Genomic DNA, 22,059 nt, shown 5'->3' on the forward strand with positions numbered 1-22,059 from the left:
GTTTGAATTTATTGTTTTTCATTGATTCAGTTTGATGGTGATCGTGGCGAAAAATTTAAAAATGAATGTGCTAAATATTGCGGGAATCAAACTGCAGCTCTGGAGTTTATAAAGGAAAGATGTAAAAAAGATCAGAAGTTTAACTCTTTCATACAGGTAATTTTTTATAATTCTTGTTTTATTCCGTAAGTGATCATCGACTAAATGGACTTTTGTACGGTAAATGGATTACACCCAAACGCTAACTGAATATTCTTAAATCAATTTAATTGGAGATATGAAGGATATTTGAATGAATTCAAATCAAAATTAATATTATTAGATTTCATATATATCTGAATATCAGAATAATTTTGAATATCTGGGAATTGGAATATTCAATAGTACAGTATGTCATTTAGACTTCAAAATTGACTTTAAAAAAGTTAAACAAAACTTAGTCTTCTTCACTAGTTCGCTTTACTTTGTAAAATCGCACAATTTTGTCCTGAATAAATGTTGGGAATTTTTTTTTTTTTGAAAAGGTAATTAAGTAGATTCACTTCTTATACATCACTTACTTATACACACAACTTACAAGGTTTATATTCTACATCTTGTTCCACATATTTCAGATGACTGAGAAACATCCGATTTGTCGACGATTACAGTTAAAAGATTATGTTCCGATTGAGTTTCAAAGATTGACCAAATATCCACTGCTTCTCGAAAATATAATAAAGAATACAAAAAGTATGTATTGTAGTAACAAAAATATTAGTTACTTTTACTGACCTTCTCTAATAACATTCTATGGGGTGACTATGCTCGAAACAAAGCCCTAGATAAGCAGATGCTAATTCTTGAGGAGTTGAGTTGTTTTAGAAGGTTTGTAAGCTTGCCCTAGGCAACCCAGGTTACAACACCCTTTAATGAAATTGTACTCAAGCTTCAGTTTTTGGTTGATAGAAAAATAATTCTAATTTGAAATATGGCTTGAATTTGAAAGTTGTGTGTAAATCTATGTATGTAAATCGGATTTGTTATACTTGTTTGTATTATTGTCTTGACTGATTTTTGCTATGTGTAATAGCATTACATATAACATCGCTGTACAATTATCTATTCCAAAAATAGTTCAGATATATTCTGGGTACGACTGCTATGCAGCAACATCCTGATACCAGTATATGTCAAATTTTACTGGTTACTTGGTATTCAAGTTTTCTGAATTTCTTCAAATGTCCTAAAAATTTTTGATTTTACTAGAATTCACAACAAATTTTGTGGATATGTTTACCTGAATTTCTAACAAAAATTCAAAAAACTACTGTTTTACAGAAAAAGATGAAGCTGGAGAACTGCGTAAGGTACAGAAACAATGCAAAGCAATATTAAGTTACGTCAATAAAGCTGTCAAAGCTGCAGAAGATCATCAGGTAATATAACATGTTATGATTTATTCTATAAACTTATTTTAGCTTGGTGATTGAGCTGGAAAGTATTGTTGTAGTATTGTTCTTTGTCGGTGTCATAATTTATGTAATGAAATTTTTGTGATGACCCTGTGGTAGAGTTATGCTCATACAATATCCCTTATATTGGCAACAAACAATGCCCATCATTATCTGTTAATTTGTTGCTCCAGAAGTGTGTGTACCAATATGGAGGTAACTCATGCTGTTCCATCAAGTTGTGTAAGGGGACTTAAACCTATGGGCAGGGAGTATATTCACTTGGCTGGCACAGACAGTCCCTGAACTCGCAAGAGAACTAAAATAAGGAAAATAGAAATAAAATTATGGCCTGACCCTGGCCTGGTACAGGCAATATGGGAGTATAGTTATTTGTTTGTAGAAGAATTTCTGTGGCCTCTCAATTTTCAATGCTAGTTAGAATATATATAGGAAATGATTTTTGTATGAAATAGGGAAATTTAGATTAATCTCATGTTGAGACAAACAATACCCATTTTTTCTTACACATTTCAGAAAATTGTTGAAATTCAGAAGAATTTGGATGCAAGTTCACTCAATAAAGTAAATCATCCAATCGCCCAGGAATACAAGGTACATACTTATTCATTCACCAATATTTTGTTAACTGAATACATGATGTAGGTACCGGTAGTTTTTTTGATTTAACGCTTGTTTTTAGAATTGGATTCCAAAAGTTTTTTGTGGTATTTCACGCTTTTCATCTAAACATTGCTCTACGTGAGCAACGATTAATATGCTAAAGAATACTTCGTTTTTTGGGAATCTTTCTGTTGCAAATATATTCAACCGAATTTATCACACTTTCAGTTGGGTCTGAAATCCATATCTCAATGGTGACTGAAATTCTACGATTGCCCCTACGTTAAGTTTGTGCATGTAAAGAAAAAAAAATTTCAGATATACATACATAGTCCCAAATTCAAGTCTCAATTTTTGATATTATCTGTATAGAATTCTACTATTCTAGTATTATTATTAATTATAATTTTCGCAGAATATTAATTTAACTGAACGAAAACTGGTTCACCAAGGACCTTTAACATGGAGAATTACACAAACAGAGAAAAAGAAGAGTGTCGGTAAGCTTGTCATAATATTTCTTTACTTCTATTGTGCAGTAGCATCATGTATATTTTTATATTAATATTGTAACGAGAATATCGGTCCGAGACCGAAGACTTATCGATCGAAAGTTAGGGGATCCCCAAAAACAGCGCTCTTACTCCATAGTGACACCTTGTGTCCCATCACTAATTAATTAATAACTCGCTAATTATACGACATAATTCATCCAAAATCAATAGGCTTCTGGTCCGACATATGATGAATGCACATGCAAAATCTGGAGCAGATTCAATCTCGCTTTTGTGAGATATCGCGTGCATCTAACAGACAAACAGACAAATAACTATCAACATACTTACCGATTAAATACCGATTAAGTATAGAGCAGTTTGTAGTAATAACGAGCCGGCATACTAAGAACGTGATGATATGTTGGTTTTCAGTTCTCCACTGTGTGTTATTTGAAGACATTATGGTGCTATTGCAAAAACAAGATGAAAAATATGTTCTAAAATGTCATACAAGCACAACGTCTAAAGATTTGAAAAGTACGGTGCAACCTCCTATATTGAAACTGTCAAAAATATTTGTACGGAATGTAGCTACAGGTAAGATTGTTAAATCCGTTTATTTCACTCACATAATGTTGATTGTCTGTATTAAAACGATTTCTTGTTTCAAATCATTGATAAACTATTTGTAATATCATTTCTGATACAATAAATCCTATAGTATTTTCGATACTCACGCGTAGTGTGTGTACCAGGTTTGGGTTAGGCCATAATTTTATTCCGATTTTCCTTATTTTAGTTCTATTACGAGTTTGGGGACTGTATGTGTAGCCAAGTGAATATACCCCCTTCCCATAGGTTTCAGTCCCTTTACACAACTTGATGTAAAGTAGGTGAACAAAAATAGTTACCTCTGTATTGGTACACACTTTGGAGCGCCGTAATTTCAGTTTATAACTTTGAAAATTATATCATGGTAATGTGTAAGGATCTCTTTCCTAAAATGATTTGTTAGTTAATGAAGTTTAAATTGAATAACGATTGATTTGCCTAAGGAAACAATTTTTCAAATTCGTTTTCATTTCATATTGCTAGTTTGAATTTTTTCAATTTCAGACAAACGGGCTTTTTTTCTTGTATCAACATCTGAATTCGGTGCTCAGATTTATGAACTTGTAGCAATGACATCTCACGAGACGCAGGAGTGGCTTAAAATTGTTCAGTCGACTTCAGAATCTGCCAAGAAAAATGTTAGTTTCAGTTTATATCAAGATTTTCCTTTTTTTTTATTGTTTTGTCTGAATTTATTTTGCCAAAAGCTTTCACTTGTTGGAATTACCTTTCATCTGTTTTCCTAACAAATTTGACATGGAGGAAACCCTCGTATAGCTCTTAGAGTACCATCGGTTGCAACACTGTTTACTATTGCCAGAGGTATATCAAAATATTTTAGCCCACAGGTCTGGTGCATTTTCAAACTGCAATAAATTTAATATGGATCTCAAGTCACAACAAACAGGAATTGTCATACTAAACAGGTTTGAGTTAAACCTGATTGAATGGTTGTCTTGTGGCGGCAAGTCCAGCATTTTTTAATTATGGAATTCAAACCTGGTTAATCAGTGGTGCGATTACTTAGGATGATGTACCAACCGTCAAGCCAAATTGTTATATCAGCTACACGATTTCACTTTTATTTCACATCTTAATCACTTCTTACTAATATGGAAAAACACAACTTTTATCTAGGATGCTACATCAATACGAGTGCCTACTACCAGCAGAAGATCAGCATTCATGGTACCTGAAACATCTAGGCCTATTCAACCTGAAAGGTACATGTTAAATTAGTTAGCATAGTTTGCTTTTGCTTAGTTCTTAAAATAAATGAAAGTCATGGTTCATGCTGAAAATATTTGGGAATGGAAACCACCTTTTCGTTGGTCACATATGACGAATTAAAGTACAGGTTGACGCGAAAAAACGTTCCAAATGACCAAATGTTATTGCCATATGCTAAATTTCTCAGAAATACAGTTTTTAATATCATTCACCAGTATGATTGAGGTAAGGTTAATTCTTGACTTTCGGATCAATGCAAATATTTTAAATGTTCCATTATAGTATGAATTAATCTCATTCCTAAATTGTTAGATCAAGTTTATTTATCTCTTTTTGTAGTCCACCGAATATTGAGAAACATGAAGATGTTATCAAAGAACAAGAAATCACAAAGGAACAGCTGAGCAAGGAAACCGTTCTGGGTAAAATACAAGGAAAACATGATGTAAGTTTGTGTAAAGAAACTGCTAGTCACACTATGTGTTACCCCAGTGACTTTATATTGTGGCCAGTATGGGAATTTTGTCACAATATAGAATACAATATGAAATGTTCATGTATATAGTTCTGCTGATAACAGCCCATAAAAATATTGAAATTCCACTAAATACTCAATATTCTTTTTCGTCCTATGATAAGATAGTACCTGTAGCAGGGCCCGTAGTTTTTAATATCTTGCTTTTGCTGATTCTGGTCCTGAGTTCTGAAGCCTGCAGGTACAGAGTCACAATTATCAATAACACAGCAATTTAACTCAATATTTTCAATGGAATCATAAAAGGCATGGAACGGAATTTGCGCAATAATGATACAAAATATAGAGACCTACTTGGTTGCTCTATTTCAACCTGTTTTGAAGTTGAATTTTGTATGCTTTCCAATGACAGCAAAAAAATTAAATTTGTGATTTGCTTGCAGGAAATATTTGAGGCACTTGAACAAAAGCACAACTTGTTGGCATCTTATGCCGGTATTGAATCCACGCAGTTAGAAAACGTTCTTGACATGTCACTCGAAGACAGTAGTGCTGACCCTGATACCGTTGTGTTGCATACAATAACATGCAGTAAGTTTTTTAGAAAAATATAACGTACTTGTGTTTTCATCTATTTTCAACAATACAGTATAGCCAACAGAGAATTATAATTCTCAGGATTGAGTTGTGATAAAAGCAGAAATGATAGAGGACCTAACGGTGTTCCTTGGGGTACCTCAAATCAAGCCATGTTCATATATTCAAACAGTATAAAAAAAAATCAATATTATGTTTATTTTCCTTCTTAATCCTGATTCTCAGGATTGAGGTAAGTTAGGAGCAGGAATAATAAAGGACTGAATGATGTTTTTTGGGGTACCCCAAATCAAGCCATGTTCACATATACACAAATGAATACCAAAATTCAATATTATGTATAATTTTTTTCTATTTCTCACAGCGAAAAGACTTACCATGATGCTGAATGATGCCTTGAGTCCTGATACGGTATTTTTACCACCAACGGCACCACCTGTATTATTACCTACTCCAGAATCAATCAATTCAAAAATGGGCTCGTCGACTCCAACCCATAAATCAGAATCAGATGGACAACTCGAGAAATCTACCGACGAAAAAAATTCAACTGATGATACTATAGAAACGAATTGGACAGAAAATGAATCAATGACCGAAAACTCAAAAGACGAGGACAAAAATCTCATCTCGTCTTCTTCGCTTGATCCTGTTAGTAGTAACATCATATCGGATCGACTTAGCAATGCTTCATTGGACTTAGTGGGGTCTGACTATGAGACGGCAAGTGAACCTGGTTCACCATCACCAGAAGGAGTTTCAAATGACGCCGAAAATATACAATCACCAAATGAGATTGTTTCACAGATTCAGGAAGTTTTTGAAGAGAAGGAAGAGAATACTACGGAAGATCTGACATCATTGTCATCTGCTGACGCGATGGAAGAAGGTTTGTATATTCGGGTTAAGATTGTGAATGACTTGGATGGGTTTTTTGCTGGTTTTATTTTCATTATCTTTTCATATTTGAAAATTAGGTTCGGCTGTTATATCTGATGCTGGCGTCGATATAGCAGAAGAAGCAGATGCAGAATCTGACAACACTTTATCAGCAGCGGAATCTCTACCAACACCTAAACTTGTATCACCAATTGATTTTGATGACAATTTACTAGATTTCGGTTCGCAAGCTATTGCTCCAGATATTTCTATATCGACGTCTACTTCTGATAATACAAGTGGAGTTTTAAGTCGAGCTAGTTCTCTGGATGTTACTAAAATGCTGGGTTTAACGTACCAATTGGAATCACAACTTATTCATTTACTGGTAAGTGTGAATAGACAGGGATGTAACTAAGATTTTAGTATGAGGGCAGTGATTTCATAAGAATTTGGATTTAAAAATGAGATTTTCCTTGCCCTTTTTTGACTTTAAACTGTCTGTATGGATTACTGTAATATTTTCATGAGAAAGAAACTTTCATTTGAAAATATAATATTGACAAAAAGTTCAAAGACTGATAATTTTAAACTGCACTTATACTCATGGACATTCGTAACGTCAGCCATGAACATTGCATTCTTGGATGTTAACTGAGCTTGTTAATAAGCTATTTGAATGATCAATCTGATTGCCTTATAAGTCAGGAGCTAAAAGGCAAAAGAATTTCGCCTTAAAAATTTGTGATATATATATATAACTTTTGCTACCCTACTAACAAAATGGATAAAACTAACCGCAATAAGAACGAGATTTCTCACGTACTATTCTGTAATCTATTTTGTTTATAGACCAAATGATTAGGATTATTCTTTTCACTTCTCATTGTACATCTTAAGTTTACATTAATTTTTAGCGGACAGTTAAAGAAATGACTGAGGCTAAACAGAAATTAGAAGATGAAAATTCACAGCTCATCACAAAACTAAATCAAATGGACTCCACAGCATCTAATGTGTCAGCTATGTCTAATGATGAACAGGCAACTACTAATACGGTCGGTGGTCATTTTATGATCTCGATATCAAACTGTCATTATGCGTGTAGATTGGCAAACATATAAAGAAACAATGATAAATAAATAAAATTTCCATGTAATATAATTTGCTTCCGAGAAGACTAATTTTTTTTCGAAAAATATTTTTTCAGTGTGTTGTTATATTATAACTACGGTCCTTGTATGAGTAGGTTGATAAAAAAAACGTGGACTAATGATAAAATGTGTTTCATGAATCTACCACATATTTTTTTATTCCTAATCTTCTCACACATGCTTCAATCCTTAGAACCCAACAAGGACTAATCAATGGTGTGTTTGCAAAAATGTTCCTATTTTTAGTGATCTCTGTAACTTATAAGCTAGCTAGTGTCGGTCCTTCCAGGGGTTTTTGATGCACATATAGGATTTTTGATTCATCATTATGATTATTACAGAATGATAAAGACACACCTCCTTCTGACAATGATGAAACTACATGACAATAATGTTTTGTTGCTTCTCAAAGTACAGAACTAAATTTTACCAGGTAATTATTATCTGCCAACAGTATTTTTTTTTTTTGAATTTTTTTTAAACCAGTTCAGTGTGTATTTCATTAACCTTTAGAAAGATATATCCTAGTGAGATCAGTATATTTTATTATTTCAATTAGTGATTTTACATAATCAGTTCATGTTTATTACTCGACATAGGGTGTAACTAGGGGTTTCTGAATGTGATATTAGTATGTCCATACTCCTGAGTAGTTAAATTGTCTTGTATAGAGATGTGAGTTAGCGACTATGAGTCTTAATGTTACAAAAATTTTAATTTATATCGTCTTGTATCAATTTTTTCATATTACCCAGTGTCTTAATATCTGTTGTTCTGGATATATTTTCTGTGCCAATTTTTCTTTTTTTTTTATGGATGTTTGTGCTTTATTTGTTTGATGATAAAGAGGTAAAATGGTACTTCGGTAATGTGTGTACCAGGTTAGGGTTAGGCCATAATTCTATTTCGATTTTTCTTATTTTGTTCTATTACGAGTTCGGGGACTGTCTGCCAAGTGAATATACCCCCTGCCCAGAGGCTTCCATCCCTTTACACAACTTGATGCAAAGTAGACATTAGTTACCTCGATATTGGTACGCAACTACGCAAATCTGACTTGCTCTTTTTGAGATAGTTGACTGTTTAATATCACTTTTTGTTTCTTTCAGGAAATTTTCCAACAGCTTTAAACATTTCTGTACAACTGTCGTGAAACCATTCCTAACCAAATGATTTGATGCATTGATCTACAGCAATCTAAAAACTATGAAAACTACATTGTGACCAGCATATAGACATTCCTATCTTTGATGCAACAAACAAGCAAACGTTTCTCTACTCATCATTATACATGGTTCCATACCATTTTGACAGCATTTCTATTCATAAATCATGTGTCAAATTCAAGAACAAATGAATACATAAAAAAACATAATGTGATCTTGACCAAAACTGCATGAAACTGGGAGAGATAACATGTTGCCAATTTATAAGCAGTGATTTCAACATATTTTAATGGCAGAACATACTTTCATTTTTCTTTACAATATCAATGATGTAACCTATGAAATATTCTGTACTTACTGATTTATTTGCAAACTTTTTTCATTGCACTTTATTTGTTTATCATGTTTACCATAAATTATAGTACAATTATTGTTGTGAGAGGCGAAACCCAATCTGAATCCGATAATAGCAGGTGAAAATTTTTCTGATACATTAGAGGAAATTTGATGAAATCATTCTTGATAGATGAATTTCTACTTTTTTGAAAACATTTCTTGTTACTTTTCTAGCTACCTTGTTCCTCTTTAATAAAATCAATTCTTCTTGGCGATCTCATGTAATAATTTTTAATGCCTTTTTTCAAGTTTGACTGTGTGAAAATTTTGACTAGAAATGCCCGTTTTCATATTGCTTGGTATTTTTCGTTATTCACAGCAGATATTCTAAATTGATTCTGCATGCAAAAAATACCAAATAAACTCAAAATCAGTTGTTATTAAATTTCTAAACGTTGAATAAATCAGAGTGTACAATAGAAATGGCTGATTTCATGAGTAGTAACTACTTTTGATGGTTTTCAAATATTGCAAAGAAAATTTTTATCTCAGATTTGAGCTTCAATATGTCAGATCTTTGTCAAACCCAAGCACTCTATCTTACCCAGTTTATGTAGTAATTGGGGATGATATGGCATTTTCAGTTTTTCTATGTTTACCCGTTTCTTAGTAAAGGCAACCCACCACAAAGCCTTATTCCAATCACCTCATTCAAAAATTGGAGCTTGATTTAGTCTATTGTTTTTAATTAGTATAATCATATTGAAGACTATTTTTCGAACAGCCTCCTTGTAAATTTAACAATATTGTATTTGCATTTTTCCCAAATCGAAAATCTTTTCAATTTATCTGTTATCATTTTGTTATTATTTTTGCTGATATAATTTTAAATAAAGTAAATAGATTGAAATTTTTTTTCAACTATTTTACTAACTGTCAATATTGTTTATCTCTTGCATGGCAAATTTGATTTTATTCCGTTGTATATTTTATTGCATTTGTTTGCAAAAATCCTATTATTCATCTCTTCTACCCCAAGTCCCCACTACTTCATATATAATTAAAATTTGATAGTGCCATGATTTTACTTTCAAAATCGTACAGTTAACAATATGGAATATTCTGGTTTCACAACAGCTTTTTCGCAATCATTTCTATTGAGTATTCTCATTAAATTAAAAATTAATATGGGAAATTCATCTTGTTATGTTGTAGTCAGGATGTCTATACCAACGAATGTTTGCATACGACAAAAAAATGGTTTTCACTTAATCTGTGGCCCCTGTCTTTGGGCTCGCAATGCTTGTGGCCCCGATCTTCAATGAAATAGACCCTAGTTTTGCTGAAAAGATCTTCCATCAGTATTTTGATCACCACATTCAGTCATGAAAAGCGAACGATCGAAAGAAAAAGATCAAATAGAAGAGTAGAGTAGAAGATGAAACAAATCAGCAGTCAATTTACAGTTATCTTGAAAGCTACCTAGTGAAGCCTTTGATCCAGATCCTAGCTAGGATATACATTTACCTCAATTATTTGAAATTTCTTATTCTTCATGCAACATACTGCAAAGTGCTAAATGAGCAAATTTTAGCTCTCAATCTGTCGTGGAAGGCAGTTTTTAGGTACTCCCGAAGTATGTGAACCAAGATGGTGGACAACGGAACGTAGTATGTGCACCAGGTTAGTCCATAATTTCAGGTACAAATACTACGGGAGTCACCCGGCTAGTTCACTCGAAATAGAACTAAAATAAGGAAAATTGGAATAAAATCCTGGCCTAACCTGATACACATACTACGTTCTGGTGTCCGCCATCTTGGTTCACGTACTTTTTTGATAACACTAATCGGATAGCAGAAGTATGTTTTGAAGTTTACGCCAGAATTAGGTAACCAAATATCACGCACAGATAACCGAGTTCGGACTTGGAAAACAGTAAAACAAAAATAGAAACTGAATTCTTTAGTTTATTTACAGCAAGTTTTCATGTTTTTTGTGCAGAGCGGCCCAATGATATGGTTGGGCCACCGTTATGTGACTGAAATCAACGGAAGGTAATACTCCTCGGGGATTGAGAAGCAATCTCGCGTTTGTTAGCTTCATAACAATTTAACATCTAACTTGAAAACATAATGTTATTAAACGCGGTCAGTTTGTTTTGGTATAAATTGCTTACTATAAGAGAGTCGTTCATTAATTAAATACCTTGCGACCTACGGCGAGACCAGCAATCATCTACTAATTATTATCTACGCGATATCATTGTGTGCAATAGGCTTACTGTAGTCGCCACAGCGCTGATCACGTACCATTTGCCGTTAAATGCTTCCTCCGTCTCGCAAATCCTTTCATCTGGAGCGCTCAATTGCCGGACTAATCAATCATACTGAACGAACGTGTGAACACTCTCTAAAAGCCGGAGTTGAAAAGCGTTTATGATAGTAAGTTTATAAATATGTTTTGACGGTCAACATCGGATTGTCCATCAAAAATGGATTTTAAAGGTTTATAGGTCAATCAATCAAACTACTTGTTCTCGAACAGTTGGATGATAAATGGCATACAAAATATTGCTCCACTTCATCAAATAAATTACAACTTACTCACCGCAGAGATCCTCGACTGGAAACCAAACTACACCTAGCATAGAGAGCTTCTAATAAACTCGTAATTAACGGGGCAGACGTCCCTTTGTCACTGGCAACATACGATAAATCATAGGCAAGTACCATATTTAGCACGTTTTATTGTCTTTTATTGAAAAAGTAATCAACAAAAAATATGGAGAAAAAACTCCAGTACAATCAATAGTTTTGTATAAAATATATGAAACCGCAGTGATGAATATTAATGCAGCTTAGAAACTGCTCACAAATACGTCATTTTTAGTCTTCAAAATCTTCTTGCGTATCTGCCATATTTTTATTGTTCATTTCAGTGGCTTGGTACGATGGCGCTGGAGTAAGTTTTGGCAACTGTATTGTTCTTTTCTTCAATTCCATTCCAGCAGGTAAAGAAGATTGGCCAGAGATATTTCTTGGGTCATATGGTGCAGAATTCATTGATCTTTCTGTACCTGAAACACATAAAATCAATCAGCATTACCATTAAATCCCACAAATAAAAAAAAGTAGCCATAAGAAAATTAGGAACACTCCCCACTTTTACATAAAAGAATGGCAGGAAATTTAAGGAACACGCTAGGCATGAAAGAGTACTCTACATTGGAGGGTTTATAATGTACAAAAGTATTGCTGGGCTACTAACTAAGGATAATAACCATACCTAACAGCTAACAACCCAACCAAATCGAGCAGACAACATAGTGCAATGATTGAGCTGGACAGGGAGGTATCTAGATTTAATAAAGCTATTATTTATATGAATTATATATACAGCATTATTTTTTTCTTGCAATCATCACTTTTATCCTTAACATACACACATATGATCATAATTAAACTATGGGTAAGCCATTACATAAAATTAAATCAATGAACATTTCAACATTTCTCAACTAACCTGTTGTTGTTGCACTGCCAGATGACATATATCGAGGATCGTAAGGTGCTATAGCTGGTGCTGCCGTTATGTTTTCTCTTGCAGGTGATGCACCCTGCTTAGGTGAGGAGGCTGAAATGGGTGCTTTCATCAATCTTGGTAATCTAAGATTAGGCATAGAGGGAGAGTCTTTGGCAGGAGAATTTGTAATGTTATGCGATACATTATCAACCTGCTTTGTTTGGTTATTCATCGGAGCTAAATTTAAATCAAGCTCAGGAAGGCTTGGAATGACAGTTGATGATTTTGTAAGAAGAGCTGAAGGTTTTGAAGGAATAGAAGATTTAATCTCTAATCTTGGTGGGCTGGTCATTGAAGTTTTTAATGAACTGTGATGATTTTTGGATTTGGAATCGCCGGACCGGCGTAGTCGTGGATCTTTGTGTCGTCCTAAACGGGGATCACGTTTTGATGGTTTTGCTTCATCTGTTGACAATGTAACTTTAAGTCCGATCATTTTCCCTGAACCTGGCAGAATCAAATCCTTGCTAAAACGGGGTAAATGTGCCGAATATATGGATAATTTGACTCCAATGAGTTTACTCAATGTCATTCTTGGATCTGGATGTGCAGAGTGAACAGACTGATCTCCAGTTTGTTTTGTAACCAATGGAATAATGACAGGTTCTTTTGTGAGTTCTAGTGTTGACAAACGACGCCGTGTAGTACGAGATTTTGGTTTAGTTGCATGACCAGGACTCGTGCTTGAAGACTCACTAGATTTTCTTTCTCTTGACTGTGAAGTACTTGTGCGTTGTGGTGATGCTTTCGCTTTGGCAGGATTGTAGGTGGCAATACTTGAAGCAGGATCATAAACTTCAGCAGAAGAAGCTGAAATTGATACAAGACACTCAATTAAATTTAGGAAACTATGTCTTAGGCTTTGTGACAGAGAATGCTTATGATCAATAAATTGTATTCCAAAAGAGCTTTTCAGAGAGATTATTACATATCAAGACCACTGACTTAATTTGACATTTCGCTTATACCATAATCCTATTCAAAATTAGCTTTCCTTCCAAATTTCAATTCCCTTTTCATGCAATTACATTTTAGACATTTCTTCAAGTATTAAAGTTCACGTAGCCAATTAGGTAAACATAAATTACCTGAACTTGTAGTTGTAATGTTAATCACTTTTGCAACTTTAGAAAGTAAATTAGTGTCAACATGGCTGGTATTGCCTCCTTGTTTGCTCGCAATCATTTTCAAGATAGAATCAACAGATGATGTTTGCTCTGAGTTGGTGGATGCTTGAGATGGTCCACTGTCAATTTTTATAATGCCAGAATCAGGTAAAGAAGTCTTATCTTCATCCTCATCACTTGAGTATGTCCAGCCATCAGATTCTTTATCTAAAGATGAAAATATACCTAAGTATAAGAAAGCTGCTTCCATAACAACTCCTGGACAAAAATAATACAATATTTTATCATTTCTAAATAGTATTGTGAATTTCAGTGCATTCTTATTTCTTCGTATTTAGGACCCTGTTTAATGAAGACTGATATTATTGTTTTTTGGATTCTCCAGTTGGGGCTTATTTATATAACCCACTCATGCATTCTATAGTACATACTTTTTGAATTTTCCTCATCTGGTCTTTTATCGGAATCAGCTTGCATTTTGCCATGATGGATTCTCATGAATAAAGCTTTTTGCGTTGCAGGTAGAAAATCTGGTGCTTTGATTTCTGCATCTAATTCATAGAAAAGTGAGAAAATAAATATAATATATTGGAAATATCAGTTTTAGAGGTACATAATAAAATAGTGTATATAAAATAAAGCCAATGCTATCACACTACTAGAATGTAGAATCAAAATTTGGGATAGGATAGAATTTTCATATTTATAACAGGGGAGAGGAAATAGAGGAGCAATCTTCTTGCACATAATTATACCCAACACGTTTACATCATGTACTATCAGGATATAATACCTTATAAAACATCTTTGCATCGGCTTTTTTGCAAACAGCAGGTGGATTGAAATATTGCTTTTTATGAACCTCAAATTCAGTAGTATGATTATAAGTAAATTCTTTAATATAATTTTTGTCAGCATTAAATTTTCCAAAAGATGGGCAAACCAGAATCTCAAAGATCACACACCTTCAGACTCTGTATTTGACAAGTTATTATTCGGCATATCCGTTCTGGTAAATTCATCATTCGTTTGATAAAATTCATTTTCTTGTTTCTCTTCATTGTAATCTGTAATTTTATATAGTTTGCTATTATAATTCTTCAAATTGAGAAATATAAAAAAAAATTATTTTTGAAAGTGAGATGTTCTAAATGTTTTGCACCAAATCATGAGTCACTGGTTCTATGCAATTTTCTGCACAACAAATAACTATTATCGATAAAGAGCATTTTAAAGAACGGGAATTATTTGTTAAGATATTGTCTCTACGGACTTACCAGTATTACTGGTGTCCACGTGCTGTTGATATTCATTTTGATTGTTGTGAAAATCATTGTTATTCTGTTGATCTTGCTGTTGAACATAAGGGTTTTGCATATGCTCCATCAGTCCTGGAAGCGGATAAGGTGGTCCACTTTGCATCGGCATATTTTGCTGTTCTTCTTGATACTGATAGGGTGGATAGAAGGGAATAGGTTGTGGTGGAATTGTTCCATTCTTCGGACCAGATACATCACACATTGCTAATGACGTTACAGAACTAAACAAAGAAATAAAAACAGTTAGAAAGATTCCACATTGGTAACTGGCATGCACCCGCTTGTCTAACCTCAATTCAATGAATGATAAATATAAAATAAATCCGGGGATGGGAGCTAATTTTTATTAAAAGACGCTTTATTCTCTTGTCTCTCTGGATCTGAAACGACCATTATCTTCCTGATTTCTCATTGCTTTCTCAAATTGATAACTTTTTTCTTCATGAATATTTGACTTCAAATGACAATTACACTAAACTAGCTAAAAAACGCTGCATGAACAAATACAACAAGACCCGTGAACAATCATGTAGAGTTGTGTTACCTACCTCAACTGCAGCAAAATACATGCTGTGTCAAAATCTTGAATTCTTGTTTCAATTCTGAACAGAATATTATAAAACATATCTTGTCACTTTATCATAATCATACCTTTGTTCTCAAATCTACCTTTAAAAATAAATCTTATACTAAACTACCTTCAAGTTGAAACAGTTGCTACCTAACTTAGTGACTAAATCTGAATGCATTCGTGATGCATGATAAATTTGATCCAGATAAATACAACACCTCAGACACTTTTAGCCATATTATGGGAAAGTTGCAAAAACACTTTTACTAAATTCAGCAATATCTGACCAGGCAATAGGGAAGGACTAATAGATCACCCCACTAACCTCATACAACTGTGTATAATCTTAATTCCTGACTGTGTGAAAGAAAGAATTTGAAAATATAAATTACTTTTCATCAATTCTTTTTTGAAGATTTGCTGTTGGTTCAACGGAAATGTCAAATATTGATGGGATGGCATTTGGAGTGTTGTTTGCGTTTGCAGAAACGGAAGGTGGCATATCTGGGGTTGGAAGCAGACCCACTCCTGGAGGAGGCTTGTCAAAAGCTTTCAATCCTACTTTAGCAAGTTCACTGATTTCCCACGAATCATCTACACCACCAAGAACATCTTTCAGCTGTAAAATATAAAAATCACAGAAATTAGAGTGGTATGAACAATACAGAAAAACCCCAATTAAAATTTGTTACATATCATACATATATAGGCTAATAATACAAATTTTGTCATATATAAATAGCACATTCTTGGTTCCGAAAAATCAGAGCAAACATGTAGCACCAATGTCATTGAAAAAAAAAGCATTTCTGCATGAAGCTTACATCAATTGACAAACAAGAAACAACGTTGTATCAGGTAGTGTAATTTCCAATTTGAACTTTGCATACACCATTTTACAAACAAGAGTCATTTAAAATGCAATATTTGGAGTGTTTAGCAATACTTGTTGTAATGAATTAGAAACGAAAGCAAGTCTTACATTTTCTATTATTTCTTTTGTATCTTCGTTTGCAGGCTCATGAGAAAATCTGCATTTGTCAGCAGCATAACATGTAGCACCAGTATGAAAATACTTGCAAGGGTATTCTTGTGTTGGTTGAAATAATTAAATTAAGGAAACAAGCATTACAATCAAATCAAACTCAAGAATATATACATCCTTTAAATACATCAAAATAAATATGTAATAATATTTACACTATAAAAACTTCTCATTTCAGTTTTTTTCCCCTTATGACTAGGTTGTAAGTCATTCTGCTACAGCCAGATAAATTGAATATATATCTAAACAAACAAATACAGTCATGCAGTTCGTACATTGAATATAAATTAATTGTGTCAGAAGTAGATGGCTACAATAGAGTTAGTAGATGGCTACAACTACTTTTATTTTCAAATATAGAGATAACAAAAATATTTATTTAAATTAAAAATATATGAATTTAAAATCTAAATCTTTGAAAAGGATATGATGCATGTATGTACATCTGTCTCCATGATGACAATGCCCAGCAAGGTAATATTTGCATAATTCCAATCTCTTCAATCTTGATCGACGAGCACGATTTGGGACACCATCATGACTGAATGCACATTCGTCACCCTGTGAGACATAAAATAGGTATAAGGAATAAATCAAATTCCAATAAAAGTTGATGAAAAGATTCACATGCTCTTTGTGGCATTGTGACAGAAGGAATTGGATACTTAAGTAGATGAGAGCCAGAAATATTGAATATTTGGGATCACCTGACTTTTCACGCCTAACCTAATATACTATGAACAAACTTAAATAATAAATTGACCAAAGCCTACCTTCAAACAATTTCCTTCAGCAAAGAATTTACATGGTCTGGACGGATTTTCATCATAATCCATGAACTCTTCATACATTTCGGTTTGGTGTGGTCTTGACTGCTAAAGCAAAGAAAAAAACGGCTTATTAGCAAGCAGTTACTCTTTCAGTGAAATCAGTTAATAATCGATGTATAAATTATAAAACTACTTGTAAAATATTATGTAAAAACCTCTGCATTTGATGATCTGTTGGACTTTTTTGATGAACGTTCACTTCCATCAGTTCGTCTTTTCTGTTGTTTGCTATATTTTCCATCAGATTCATATGTACCATTGTAGTAACCATCTCCTGTACTACCATTAGTTTTATAGTTTTGATATTCCGCTAATTGGGCTTCAAAATCACTACCAGATTCGGAATACGATTCATACTTTGCATCGTTTTGATAGTCTGTAGTTTGGTTATTTGTTGAAGAATAATATGCGTTATTATCCCCTTTATCACTGCTTTGTGTCTTGGTGTATAAATGAGAATTGGATGGAGGATATGCCTTTGGATCTGCAGAATACACATCATCATAACTGTTTGTATATGTAGTTTGTTGTTGACGATATTCCTCCTCAGATATATTATTTTCAGGTGTTGTGCTGTCTCTATCCCTCTGATCTCGCGAATGCTTCTTACGTTTTCGCTTCTTTCTACTATGTGGACTCGTGGAACCTCCACGTTCTTTTGATTCTGCTCTGTCATCATGTGAATGCATCTACGAAAAGAAGTAAAATTATTCAAGAGCAATGAAAATTGAGCTAAGGCATGTTTATTGAACATATAAATACAAAATTACCGGTTATGAAAAAATTGCAGCGAATTGTCATATATTTATGATTCCAGGCCATCCCCCACCCCAAAAAAAAATTTTCAAATGCAATTATGGGATATCAGCAGTGAGAAATTATTCATGTCTTTTAAACACCATTTTTGTATATTCTTGAACGATTTCCAAGAACTCAACGTTTTCTGGCTTACTATCAATAATCCTTTCTCTAACTAAATGAAACAACTGAGATAGATGAGAATCTTAAATATCAGTGGCTGCTTTTATCAAGCCTTGTTCGAAGCAAAAGGTACAAGTGAGCGTCATTATATCATTATACAAAAAAGATTTGTTCCCCCTCCCCAAAAATTTGGGGCGGGCTCGGCTACAATCTTGCATTCTAATAAAATGAATGTCACAGAATTTGGTTGCATTCCAGATAAACTTCTTCAAATCTCCATCTCTAGAAACAAGCACGACATTTACCTTCCGTTTTCTACGTCTTTCCTTCTTTTCTAATGCCTTCAATTCTTTTTCTCTAGAATCGCGATGTTTCTTTCTTTTACGTTGGTGCTTTTTATGGGAGCGACTTTTATGGCCCTCCTCAGAATCATCGTCATCATTTTCATTCTGTTCATGGGATGCACTATCCCCCGTCATTAGGGCTTGATTATCATGATTTGGATATAATGAAGAATCTACAGAGTTTTTGTCCGCCACTACTGTTGAGCTATCTTCATCTTCTACTACTGTTTCCTCTGTCACAATTTCATCCTCGTCATCAATCTCTCCATCCTCGAGAATCTCCTCATTAGGAGGAAGCTGATCATCAGTTTGGGTATTACTCATTGTGACTGGTATGTTTGCTATACTAAGCATGACAATCCTTAATTCATGTAAAAAATAGGACTAATGTTGCATGGCAAATAGACTATGTTGTATGTTCTATAAAATCAAAATGAAAGACTTGGTGAAGAATCTAGTATGAGTCTAGTTAGACATTCGAAGTCGAGTAGTGTTAAAATTCATGAAGTTAAAATATAAGTCTGAGACCAAATTTATGCCAACATGAGATTGTTTTTTTCGAATGGCTGAGATGAAACTTATTTTTATTTTCATAATTCAGCTGCAATGCACCTTCGGTCAAGCATGTGTGATATTCCAGCTATTCAAAAACACAATAATAAATAAATAAATTTGGTCTCAGAATCCAGATATGGAAGGTTTTTTTGAATGGCTGATATGAAACTTGTCTTTATTTTCATAGCTTGGCTGTAACACCTATAAGGGTTTATGTCCAGCCATAATTAAAGATGACAGTAAGATTTCAAATATTCGAACATCAGTAATTCTGTTGCATAATGAGATTAATATTGACCTTATACTACATTTTCATTAAGAATTTTTTTTTGCTAATATATTAAATCTTTATATCAGAGATAAGTTTTAGGACACCCCTGATCTAGAGGCAAGTCAAATTGCTCACATTCGATATATTCAAGGCAATTGTGACATAAATTGAAATACATGCTAAAAAAAAAACATGGTAGCTAGCCTATAGAACTTGTTCGAATTAGCATCCCATTTTCAGTGAGCATCTTATCATGTTTTCAGATCTTTATCATAAGAATTTATCTTGCATTGATATCTGATCACCAAGTTTAGTGATGACAAATAAAAGTTTATCCCGTATTATTATGAAAAAGCATCCTTAATAGGAAGCTCTAAAATACAATTTTGAGATCCGGGTTACAACCATATGAACAACTACTTTACAGAGGGACACTGCACCCTTAAGAATACAATGTGGATGGACACTTACATCAGATGAAAAAGATTTTCAGACTTCTCAAATCCTAACACAAACATGCATGCATCAAATTTGCACAAGAAAATTGGATCTACATCCTGAAAGTTGATTAATTCAATAAAATATGTTAGCTGGTTTTATGACATCACAATGGTGCAAGCTTATTTTTTTCTGACTAATGTTGTGTCACAATGAAAACATAAGACTACAAGCTTAAGTAAATCATTAAGTTTTGAAAATCTGATGTGACAAATGACTTCTCAAGTCTGAAAGTTAAAAATTTGAATAAATTGCTATTTAATTTCATATTATGCTTGAAAAACTCTAGAATGTTTGTGGGAGGACCACTATCTACACCCTTTAGGTAGATCTTAAGTTTGCATTCTTGTAAAAATTGATCATTCAATCAAATCAATATAATTACCGGTACTTAAAATTGTTCATTAATTGATGGCTGTTTATGTCATATTTCAGTTTCAAATAATACAAATTTTTGACTTAGTGATCAGATGATTTCATAGTATGACGAGGATAAGTCATGACTGACGTATGTGAACAGTTTGAAGCATTTTGCTGGAGACGTATCCATTTTTCTGTATATACACCACAGGTAATGCTGAAAGTTTGCTTTACTGGAGCTACAACAACATAAAGGATGAGGCACCACTATTCTCAAACAGGAATCCAAGCTGAACAACGCATCCAAATATAATTTCAATATATGGCATTGCAACTCGATAAACATTCTAAGTGATAGGTTTGAAAATATCTAGAATGAAACAAAAGATCCTAACCAAATATTCAAACATCCAGGATAATAAGAGAGAGGTCTCAGCAGAAGGGTTTCATACAATAATATTGAATGTGACGGTGCTCCTAGTGATACATAGAAATTTTTGAATCAAATAGACAATGGAACAGAGGAATTCTCTTCCTTTTATTTGAATCATAGATGGTTTGGTATTTGGTTTGGTAAATTAATGTAAAATATCTAGAACCACTTCCAAACATGTAAGTAATACAATTATTGATATGTTATGTGTGTCATGAATTATGCTTGTAAAAAATGATAGGCTCAGCATCATATGTGAATTGTATTACCATAACACAATGAGGATTTCACTAAAGCACTAAGTATGGCTTAATTTGTGTTGTCAAACCATAGTTATGTAATGGCTTAGTAGTTTCCTTATAAATAATCAAATATTTCTTTTTAGATAAGTCTCGTCCCATTCAACTGACACAACACACTTGACAAACGATTACTTTGGGAGACCGAAATAACCAGATCTGTACATATTCCACTGAGAGATCTTAATCTCAAAGATGTGAATGACATTGCAATGCACATGTACTATATACGGATCTATCACTATGCTTCTATGACCTGGGTTGTCATATGCCTGATAATTATATAAATCTAATATTTATACTGTACAAAGGAGGAAGGGTCCTACAATCAAAAAAATTTCATCAATGTTACATATTCATGAGAATTCTTGTCCTGCTGACAAAAACACAATTTTACTTAACTTGGAAACTTATTTATAATTTAACAACTTAAAAGGTTGATGATTTAGCATATGTCAGTTTGGAAATCGAAACAATGAATCCGTTACCTAACTTGGAAGTATTTACAACCTGATCGGTTGTGAGAGCTGATGTATCAGCAAAGTATAACATACTTACATTTATTATTATTAGTTTGTGATTAAGACGCGGCAAATGGACACCGTTCATATATTCTACATAACCACCTATATTAAGTCTGGTTTACACATGATGTCATATCTGCATATCCTGCGTTACGCCAAGTTGAGCGTAAAAAGTGCGATGTTATGCCGTAATAATAATCGATAGGGCGAGGAACCACATTGTAAAAAAAAAACTAATTATTAGGCTCTTTGACTTTATTTTGTAATTAATTAATTTATATATTAATTGTTGCAAGAAGCTTTGTTCGATCTGTAAGCGTCGGTATTCTAAAAAAAAACATAATGTTCAATGAATTATGCTATCCCACCCATTT

General features: G+C 33.4%; 2 protein-coding genes across 5 annotated transcripts in view; one reads left to right on the forward strand and one right to left on the reverse strand.

The window, feature by feature from the left end:
- The window catches only part of LOC120327030 (rho guanine nucleotide exchange factor 12-like), a 43,455-nt gene extending 33,257 nt beyond the window's left edge, over window positions 1–10,198 (forward strand). For all 3 annotated transcript variants that reach the window (XM_039393408.2, XM_039393409.2, XM_039393410.2), the window contains 15 exons: window positions 31–156; window positions 615–732; window positions 1,321–1,418; window positions 1,971–2,048; window positions 2,473–2,557; window positions 2,987–3,151; window positions 3,671–3,804; window positions 4,304–4,389; window positions 4,736–4,841; window positions 5,315–5,462; window positions 5,833–6,357; window positions 6,446–6,735; window positions 7,265–7,405; window positions 7,843–7,934; window positions 8,611–10,198. In XM_039393408.2, coding sequence (XP_039249342.2) covers window positions 31–156; window positions 615–732; window positions 1,321–1,418; window positions 1,971–2,048; window positions 2,473–2,557; window positions 2,987–3,151; window positions 3,671–3,804; window positions 4,304–4,389; window positions 4,736–4,841; window positions 5,315–5,462; window positions 5,833–6,357; window positions 6,446–6,735; window positions 7,265–7,405; window positions 7,843–7,887 — 2,145 coding nt within the window. In that variant the 3' untranslated portion in view covers window positions 7,888–7,934; window positions 8,611–10,198. The remainder of the gene's footprint in view (window positions 1–30; window positions 157–614; window positions 733–1,320; window positions 1,419–1,970; window positions 2,049–2,472; window positions 2,558–2,986; window positions 3,152–3,670; window positions 3,805–4,303; window positions 4,390–4,735; window positions 4,842–5,314; window positions 5,463–5,832; window positions 6,358–6,445; window positions 6,736–7,264; window positions 7,406–7,842; window positions 7,935–8,610) is intronic.
- Window positions 10,199–11,732: 1,534 nt separating this feature from the next.
- On the reverse strand, window positions 11,733–20,207 carry LOC120326008 (uncharacterized). 2 transcript variants are annotated; one of them, XM_078111677.1, is made up of 13 exons: window positions 18,707–20,207; window positions 17,636–18,169; window positions 17,424–17,522; window positions 17,078–17,211; window positions 16,588–16,696; window positions 15,998–16,224; window positions 15,583–15,636; window positions 14,993–15,255; window positions 14,681–14,782; window positions 14,147–14,266; window positions 13,677–13,922; window positions 12,529–13,398; window positions 11,733–12,082 (listed from the first exon to the last, which is right to left on the reverse strand). In XM_078111677.1, the coding sequence occupies exons 1-13, from the start codon at window positions 19,097–19,099 to the stop codon at window positions 11,892–11,894; spliced, it is 3,342 nt and encodes a 1,113-aa protein (XP_077967803.1). In that variant the 5' UTR covers window positions 19,100–20,207; the 3' UTR covers window positions 11,733–11,891. The 2 variants fall into 2 exon arrangements, with proteins under 2 accessions (XP_077967803.1, XP_077967804.1); XM_078111678.1 differs by lacking the exon at window positions 15,583–15,636 and having other exon boundaries at window positions 18,707–20,199.
- Window positions 20,208–22,059: the final 1,852 nt, after the last annotated feature.

Source organism: Styela clava, chromosome 4 (assembly GCF_964204865.1).
Source record: "Styela clava chromosome 4, kaStyClav1.hap1.2, whole genome shotgun sequence".
NCBI lineage: Eukaryota > Metazoa > Chordata > Ascidiacea > Stolidobranchia > Styelidae > Styela > Styela clava.